This window comes from Cyprinodon variegatus, unplaced genomic scaffold, assembly GCF_000732505.1.
Source record: "Cyprinodon variegatus isolate N-32 unplaced genomic scaffold, C_variegatus-1.0 Scaffold1373, whole genome shotgun sequence".
NCBI lineage: Eukaryota > Metazoa > Chordata > Actinopteri > Cyprinodontiformes > Cyprinodontidae > Cyprinodon > Cyprinodon variegatus.
The window spans coordinates 69099-79079 of NW_015151826.1; the positions used below are offsets into that span (position 1 = coordinate 69099).

The following is a 9981-nucleotide window of genomic DNA, read 5'->3' on the forward strand; positions in this document are numbered from 1 at the left end:
AACTCTGCTCACAGGACGCTGCCAGGGGTAAGTCAGTGTGATTGCATGCCGCTGGTGATGGGGATGCCATACACATTCATGTCAAAAATACCGAACTATCCCTTTAAAGCCTTCATTGTTAGATGACTAATACAGTGTGCAGACAATGATTCAGTTTAAGTTAAGATAAAAACAAACTTTTTAAGACTTTAGATGAAACAGAAGTCAATGTTCTGTTTGTTGGAGTCCGACATCTTACTGTTAAAGCCGAGCATACACTGTACGAATCTTTCAATCGTTGCACACAGCTACAGCTCACACTGTACGATGTAGCCGCAGGGTTTAAAAGTTCACAGCTCATGATGTATGTTCTCATACTGTGAGGCCCGATGCTCTGATGCGATCTACCTGCTCACACTGTACGTCTAAAAACCACGTTCAACTCAGCTCCACAGTAAGATGGCACTACTCTGACTAATCTATCCGGAAGCCAAACGAGTAGAAGAGGAATATGAAGCTCACTAGAGTGAAACATGCTGCCTTGGCAATTTGTGCAATTTTGTGCTGAAAGCCCTAAAATGAAAAGGCAACAACGTATTTGGACAAAGACATGGCTGAGAAAACGTGGCTACTACGGTCTGTCAATTTTACAGAAAGAACTCCATTTCACTCACACCCCTGCTATGGTCCCTCCTGCAGTCTGTCTCTATGGGACAGGTAAACGGCCATCTTTGCTTCACTGATTAAAGAATTTAAAAGTAGGGCCTTTGGCTCATTTTTTTCTATTCTCGCAAACTCCTCCTATGAAAAGTGCGTTTGTAAAAACTGTCCCAAAAACACTAACAACACTAATGAAAAGGCAAAAAATTATCTTTGGTCATTTGGCATTCCATAAAAACATGGAACACATTTTCAGACAGACCATAGAAAGGACACTCGTTTAAAACACGCCGATTAATAACCAATAAAACTTAGTTTGTGGCGATGGCGACGTGTAAAATCCTCCATTGGAGATCACCAGTTCGTTTTTTTGATTGGAGGCTTGTATAAAGAAGAAGATGAATCCTTGTTTGCACACTGAGGGATTTGCCCACAACCACCTGACGAAGGCCGACTGAATTTCAAAGATGTTTGATTTTCTCCCTACCGTATGATTCCTGATCGGGAGGTGGTTGTGAGCGGCTGAATACCCCTCATTACCCCTTGTACACTACACGACGCATAAACAGGCTGAAAGTCGCTCTGATCAAAACATTCTCGCACGACTGGAGAATCGCCCCAAAAAGGGCAAAATCGTACAGTGTATAGAAAATTATCTCTGCTCGACCATCTTCAGCTTGTGCTACTGTTTCTCTTTTTTTGTAGACCCGTAAAAACTCCTTCTGGCGTGTGGAACCCAGTGAAGGAGTGTTGCCACCGGAGAGCCAGCTAAATCTAACGATAGTGGCACATCTGAAGGACATGCTTCCCTTCCTGGATGAGCTGCAAGTGTTTGTGCGGGACAGTCGGACACACACCATCTCCCTGTCAGCCAAAGGCACCGGGACAACAATAGTCAGTGACAAACCTTTGGGGCCTAACCTCGACCTGGGGACACACTTCTGGTAGGAACTTAGTTTAATACACGTGGTTCGAAAATGTGAACAGCATGTCATGTTGGTATTATTGTTGTCTTTGAAGCGATGCTCCATACCAGTATCGATTCAAGCTGACCAACCTTGGTCTGCGTCCTCACCGAATGTTCTGGAAGGTCGGTGGCATCCTGGCTATTCCACGACAGCCTGTAGACATCTCCGGTAGAACGCCATTGCCTCCAATCGGCTGCTCTGGACGGAGAGATGCTCAGAGACAAAGACTTTCATCCAGCAAAGAGAAAACAATGATCAGCGTCAGCCCTGCTTGTCTGGACCTTAAGCCTGGCTCCTCGGTTGACATGGTGCTCACAGCATCCTCTGATTCCCCCAAGGTGATAACTGATCAATAACGCCTCTGTATACCATCATGCAGCTAATGACAATAGAAAGGTGCCTTATAGTGATGTGTTAACGAGACATCTTGAAGTGTTTTGACTCATTGCCAAACTGTATTGATACTGCGTTGATATTGACTCACAGAATACTGACACCTGCTTGATATTTAAAGACACTACAGGCAGGTTATTTGATAGACTAAACTGAATTGATTAGATGACCTAGTATCAGGCTCGGACTGGTAATCTGTGATACCGGGCATGTGCCCGGTGGGCCGGTCCTAATTTCAGCGTGTGAGGGCCGACCTTCCTTAAATCATACCGGCCCCAACACTTACTCTCTGGCCGAAGCACCGACATGTGACATTAAATAACTAAAGGAGTTTACATTGTAGATCCAGTATGTGTGTGTGAGTGGGTAGGTGGGTGGGTGGGTGTCTGGCTGGCTTCGTGCAAGAGTGGACGTTAAGCAACAGCAGTCACTGTCACATCCGTGTTAATAACCAAAGCCAGTAAAACCGCATTATAGAAGTCTTGGTGATGGTTGTCATGGGATGCTTGAAGATAGATCGGTTAAACCACGATGTGTTTTTGTATTGTGTTTCACATTTGAGACGCACGTGTTTGACTGTGCTTCACATCTTTATATCTATGTTTAAATTGAAAATATCTTTGATATTTTTAGATGCAGCCAATAAATAACTTTAATTCAGATCAGTTGAGTGATAACCCCTGAGCCTGATCAGTAGCTTTGCGTCGTCTGTTCCTGTTTGGCTGTGACTCCATCCTGAAGAGAAATATCAGCTGTGCTGCTGGCATTAACACCTTTGTTTATAGATGTTGGAGATCGGCCTGTTTTCATTGTAGTCCTGTTTCTCTGACTGTGACTGACTGGATGTGCTCTCTTCATCCTCTGACATGGGGGCTGACTTTAAGCTCGTTTGTCTGGCGGTCTGTTTCCTGGAAGGGGCCGCCTTTTACAGTTACTTTTTGTATCTCTGCTTCTGTCTCCTTGAATCCCAGTTTACCTCAGCAGATGGACGCTCTTACTGAGCCTGGTTCTGCTGGAGGTTTCTTCCTGTTAAAAGGGAGTTTGTCCTCTCTACTGTCGCTATAAGCATGCTTAGAGTGAGGGATTGCCTTCGAGTCGATGCAATCAAATTGTTTTTCTTTGATAGAAAACGTTTTTAAACACAATTTAGTGAGTCAGTCAGTTTGAAACAACTTCTGTATCGGTCACATGACTTATTTGTAATGACACACGCACCAATACAGTGTTTCGCTCAATAGGCTTGATGCATGCATCAATGCATCGTTGCTGCTGGACCCAATACTACTGCTTTGTAGTAGTTAGAAAAGTAAGCACCCCCCCCCCAACAAACACAACCGTGCTTTTATAGTACGTGTCCATCACATACCATATTGATCAAATATTTCTGTAACATGTATGATGATTTTGCTCAACGCTGTAAATGTATAAACTGTTTTTCTCCATATTTCCAGATTCTTCACGAGCGCCTTGTGTGCGACAGCATCATTGGTGGACATGGTATTCAGGAGACCATCATGTCTGTGGAAGTAATGTGTCGATTTGTTTCTCCAAAGCTCAGCATTTCCTCAAAGCAGCTGAACTTTTATGTAAAGAAGGTTGGTTTTGACAAAATCTATCAACAATAAATACTGGCCAAATAAAACCCAGACTAAGTTGTTATTTAGCTCTGTCTAAAGTGTAAAGCCGGGCGTACACTGTACAAATTTTTGCCCTATTCTGGCCGATTCTTCAGTCATGCGATAATTTTTCGATCGGGCCGACTTTCAGCCTGCTTGTGAGTTGTGTAGTGTACAGTGGGTAACGAGGGGCGATCACCCTCTCACGACCACCTACCGATCAGGAATCGTAACGTCGGGAGAAAATCAAACATGTTTAAAATTCAGTGGGCTGTTGTAAGGTGGTCGTGGTCAAATCGCTCAGTGGGCAAACAAGGATTCTTCTCCTTTTTCTTCCTCCATTACACTCGCACCCCTCAGGCAGGGGTGCGAGTGTAATGGAGTTCTTTCTGTAAAATTGACAGACCGTAGTAGCCATGTTTGCTCGTCCATGTCTTTGTTCAAATATGCCGTCGCCGGGGCATGTTTCGGTGACGCAGTGGCTAGTGCATAAGCCCATGTACTGAGGCCTTAGTCCTCACCCAGGTTCGAATCCGACCCGTGGTCCTTGGCCGCATGTCTCTCCCCCTCTCATACCTCCTTTACTGTCAGCCTACTGTCCAAAAAACGAGCCACTAGTGCTGCAAAAACTAAAAAAAAATAGAAAAAAATACACCGTCGTCGTTTCTTTTTAGGGCTTTAAGCACATAATTCCACAAATTGCCAAGGCAGCACATATGCTCTTCTACTCTACACAGACATGGGCAATGTGGAGTCAACAAGTCATCTCCATGTCATGTATTTGTTCTACCCAGCCACTGAGGCAGTTGAGTCTAATCTTCACCGTGAATTAACCTGTGCAGATTGGACTCACCTGGTTAATTGGCTGGGTAGATTAAATACATGACATGGAGATGACTTGTTGACTCCACATTGCCCATGTCTGACTCTACATCTCACTGCGGAGCTGAGTCCGACATGGTTTTTAGACGTACAGTGTGAGCAGCTAGATCGCATCAGAGAACATTGAGAACATGCATTGTGAACTGGGAACTTACACCGTAAGACGAAACCGCAAAGTTTCATAACTATTGAAAAAATCGTACAGAGTATGCCCGGCTTAAACAAATCAGCACACCGTTTTTCTCCACTCTGCCTCTATCTCACAGGTTAAGGGGAGCCTCCTGCCTGTGTATGAGAGGCTAGTCTTACTCAATGTTTCCCCTTTGCCTCTGAGGCTGGAGCTCAGTGTTACAGAGCCTTTCTCTTTGTGTGAGTCTCCCGGAGAAAACAACTCGACCACAACCAAGGTTTGTTACAGTTGCTTTAGTGCCATCGTACGCTGAAACTTTAACCCTTAATAGGCTAAGTCACCATTTTTGATCACTTGCATACCCCTTACAAATGGAGTCCCCCCGTCCCTCAGTGAGGTCTAGAAGCACAAGATCTATATCTAGCCATTCAGCAAAGATCTTGCTACATGGCTGTACATCTTATTTTGGCATTTGACCAATTAGAGGAGCCCTTGAATGATATATTACCTACTGTAAATTAAGTTGGAAAAAATAGGTCAAGACATAAAGGTAAAAAGCTGATTAAAAAGTTAAAAAAGTAAAGTTCAAAAGTTAATAAACTTAGGTAACAATTATATTTAGGTTCTTAAACTAAAAAAATGTAAGGTTATGTTAAAAAAAGTGTAAAACTTAAATTTCTGTAGGTAGAAATATAAATAGGAAGCAAGGAGTTAAAGTAAAAAGCAAGTTGGCGTGATCTGAAATGATCTATATGGTCTGGGACTCAGAGGGCAAATTATTTTCCTTTCACATCTACAAGCTTTCTAAAAAAGTTTTCTAGAAAGCCTTTCAGATATAAGATCTACTGTATGTTTTCTACTCCAATCTTGTATTTTGTATTAAAATGACTGTGTTCTTTTTCCAGTTTATGGTTGTGAAGGATGAAGGTCGATTAGAGCTCTGGGTCTGCTTTGATCCATCTTTATGTACCGACTTAGTATCGTGTATTTTAGATAAGGTAAGTCTAATGATGGTGTTAAATATTTTGGAGTAATGCAGCTTTGAGAATATATAATTGGCTTTTTTTAATTTGGTTACAGTAAAAAAAAAATAACAACAATAATATAAAAGGATTTATACCACGATTTTAAATGTCAAGAGAAAAATAATCTATTTGAACAAAAAAAACAAAAAAACAACAGGCCTAATTATTTTAATAATTAAATAAATTAAGTTAATAAATATATATTTTTAGAACCATATGTGTAATTTTGCAAGGCAGATTTTTTCCATTGTTCTTAAAAAGGAACATTTTACTGGTAACTAAACGTAGTGGTTGTAGTGTGATAGTCTGAGGTTGCTCTGCTGCTTCAATGATAGTGTAATGCTACATCCAGACCGCACGCAGCAGAAGCAGCAAAATTGCTGCTTCATTTTTGATGCTTGTACAAGTTTAGTTCTGACGCGCGGCTTAAGCATCTTTGCGGCTCTGGCTGTGTGGTCAAAAAGTGGGTCTGATGCGCGTTGGGCGGAGCTACCCTATCCTTTCTTTGCCTGGAACAATGGCAGCAATATTTGCTTTGATCAGTGGTTAAAAGTAATTTTAATGTTTTTAAGTTATAAAGTCCACCTGAAAACTTTGAAAACAGTCAGTTCATCCAGATTACCATCCTGCCTTCAAATATTATTTCTCTATCGGAGCCACTCAGACCCCTTGTACACCAGCGGTGCTCTGTCACTGGGAATCCCGTTTAACAGCAGCCTCTGGCCCAGTCGCCTCTGTGGTTTTCCACTACTGTTCGCTGCGTTTTTCACTTACGTGATACAAACTGCCAGCACCAGAATAATAAAAGCGGACATATTATGCCGGCAGGTTTCGACATTTTAAGTTAATTTAGGCGTTAATAAACTGTTTCAGAAGAGTGATCATTGCGATCTGCAATCAGCTGTGCTGTGTCTGTCTCCCAGCTCCCAGATCAGCTTCTCTGATTGGTTGATGTGGCGCATCCAGCAGCAAAAGTTCAATTTTTCCAACTCGAGCAGCTGCTGCTTCTGAAGCGCTTCAGCAACCTCAGATGCTCAGAGCCTCGTGAGGCGCTGCTTCAGCTGCTCAAAACGCGCTGCAGGACGTTTCGCTGCTCCTTGATGCGCATCAACCATTGACTTTGCATGTAAACCAGCTGCTTCTGCTGCCTCTGCTGCTTTAGGTGTGAACGTAGCATTAAAGATGGAACCATCAACCTCTCTACTTCTCCTAAAGTTAACAATCATTGGAAACCGCATTTTGTATTTACTCGGGTTATAATAATCTGAAATCAACCTGAATCATTTAAAACAAAAACAAAAGAAATCTTTAAAAAGAGAGTTCTTCCTTATTATTTCAATTCACAGTGCTTTAGATTTCTCCTAATGTGGAAAGAAATTTGAGGAAGTCTAACACATTGGATTGTAGTAGTTATAGTCAACTATAAGCTATTAAAAATATTTAAACATATTGTTTTATTCTCTAAATATTATCCGTATAAAACCTCTAATGATGGATGGTTTAAATAAATAAGATGCAAACCCTCTCCTGTATGGAAGCCTGGGGGTTTATTAAAGGGTTGTCAAATTAAAATTGCACATGACAATGACTATCTGCTTTTTTAGAGATGTAAAATCGATCAGATATTTCCTTTATCACCCCAAATTATTCTAAAATAATTTAATTATAAAACATTAAGGATATTTAGTTATATTTTGCTTTAAACTTATAATTTTTTATTTTTTATTTTTTTAATTTAACCTTTATTTTACCAGGAAGTCCCTTGAGATAAAATCTCTTTTTCGAGGGAGACCTGGAAAAATGTTACTAGTTTACTAACTGTCATATTTGTCTGGTCTTCTCGAACTCTGTCATCAGGTAAAATCATTTTGAATTCAATGACTGTAAAATCTTTTCAGGGATGTATTTTCTAAAAATTGCCAAACTTTTACTTTTAGGTCTGTGTATTAAGCCTCTTTCAAAAATAATTCAGCTTCCCATACTCACAAAAAAAAAAAAAAAAAAGGTTTTGCCTTCAAGTTTCTGAGTTTTGTTTCAAGTTTTGCTTTCAAAAAGAAGAAGAACTGCAAGGATGAACGTATAAAAGATCCGGCACTGAAATAACCAGATATTTTCCTGCATGTCTCATAGACCCTCAAAATAAAATACTTGGAACCTCAACAACAAGACATTGTGAAGTTGCATGCTGAGGTCCACTTACCAACACTTCAGTTTTCTTCAACCACAGTGGATTTTGGTTGCCTGCCAAAAAACACAGCTGCAAAGAAAACTATAACAATCACCAACTGCTCCTCAGTTCCTCTATCCTACCACTGGGCTTTTCAAAAACTCCCCCAAATCAGGTATGTAAAGAAGCATAACTATAATTCTGCTGTTTATGATAGTTAATGTAAAGTTTGGGTAAAAGGGTTACATTGCATATAATCCACATGGTATATTAACTGGTATATAATTTTTTTTTTACCACCTTTTGTTCAGGTTGTAACGGTATTTGAAAAAGAAACCTTAAAGGGATAGTTAAGGTTTTTGGGCATGAAAATGTGTGACATGTTCACCATCTGTAGCTGAAATGTATCCGTGTTCCTACCATCACCGAGTTTCCGGATATTATAAACGGCCGGTTCACATACCTGAGAAAAAGTAGTTCCCATACAGAACAGGGGTGCAAATAATCAAATTTAGTAATCAAATAAGACAGTTCCTGAGAACAAAAATCAAGTAAACAGCTTATAAACACTCAAAAAGTGAATTATAACACCATTATTTGTAATAAAAAATATGTACTAGCCCTACAATAGCAGTCATTCAAAATGGCCCTTCCCTGTCAAACGCCAACTGAATGGCAGCCCACTTCCCTCCAACTTCAAGCCACAGGAGTGACCCTGTCTTGCATATTTTTTTACTCTGACTCCACCATTTCACTGAATTACAGGGTCTGACCAGGAGATGACAATTCTCTTTAGATCTTAATGTCCATAAGTCATGACAGAAAGAATATTTCAGTATTAATGAATTGACGGGGGACCAGCCAAGGGCCCATCAGGGAAAGTGGGGAGATTTTGAATGGCTACTAGTGTATATATTGATTATATACAACTACACTATAGAAAACCTCAAAAGACATGGTGGTCGATGTAAACTGACCGACCAGGAAGGCAAGCGTATGACTCTAGATGAGCTGCAGAGATTCACAGCAGGAGTGGGAGAATCTGTTGATATAATTAGCCATGCACTAAAACTGACATTTATGGAGCTGTAATGGACAAAAGAAAGAAAGGAAGAACAGCAGAACTGTTCAGGGGAACAGTAAACACCTAACACCAAACCTTACATATTATTTACTGCTTTGCATCAATCAATCACATAAAATCCCAATATACTACAAATGGTTTGATAATAAACTACTACGACAGAAAACCTCACATATAGCTAACTGAACAAAAGCAGAGCAAAAAACATAGATTTTGTAAAAAAGTTGAATAGTTTTGTCTCATTTCAGAAAACTAATCTCATATATTACATAGATTCATTACAGATACAGTGAAACATTTCAAAGTTCTATTTCATCTCATGGAATTTGAATTGTTTTGTTTCAGGAAGTTTGAATATTAGATTGTCTATGTCTTTTAGATGCTCCCCTATGCACCACAGCATATCATTACAGCCTGCTCAGACTGTCCTTTCTAATACAAAGAGAACTCCGTTTCTCAGAATGCATACTTATGTGTTCTCATGTGCTCGTGTCCTCGGTAAACGTCATCAGCCTCAGCCCTAGTACTGTTCCAATTCACAAGATCAAGAAGACCGAGAACTGACAAAGTCCCGGATGTTATTCTCGCCCCCCCCCCCTCTTTACCCAGCATGCATCAGCGCAGACTTGTCCGTTCTCGGGATTGACAGCTGTCCCAGCATGCACCGCAGCAGCAGCAGCTTCCAGATTGGCGCTCACAGAACTCAGAATATTAAGTCAAAAGTTCTCTTTTCTGTTGCCATTGTTCAATAAAAGTACGTTTTAAGATAATTTGAGGCGAGAACATTATTCTTAAAGCGTTACTATATGTCCCCTTTATGACAGAGTATTACAGTAGGTTCAGGCTAGAGATTTCTTAATTTTTTTTATTCTAAGAATCACCTTGTAATATTACTAGAATAAAGTCATTATATTATGAGAATAAGTTCATTATATTATGAGAGTAAAGTTGTGATATTATGAGAATAAATGATAAATAAAGATTACCTTATTTGTGAAACCGATGCCTGATTTAGTGCATAGTTAAATGTTTTTTTCCAAAGTTGAGAGGACCACAGCAACCAGCGGATCTCCGAGG

At 40.3% G+C, this 9981-nt stretch overlaps 1 protein-coding gene across 1 annotated transcript in view; it reads left to right on the forward strand.

Moving 5' to 3' along the window:
* The window catches only part of hydin (HYDIN, axonemal central pair apparatus protein), a 120906-nt gene that overhangs the window by 21357 nt on the left and 89568 nt on the right, over positions 1–9981 (forward strand). The window contains exons 18-23 of the mRNA XM_015402595.1: positions 1345–1583; positions 1660–1945; positions 3452–3595; positions 4765–4905; positions 5534–5626; positions 7784–7995. Of these exons, the coding sequence (XP_015258081.1) occupies positions 1345–1583; positions 1660–1945; positions 3452–3595; positions 4765–4905; positions 5534–5626; positions 7784–7995 (1115 nt within the window). The remainder of the gene's footprint in view (positions 1–1344; positions 1584–1659; positions 1946–3451; positions 3596–4764; positions 4906–5533; positions 5627–7783; positions 7996–9981) is intronic.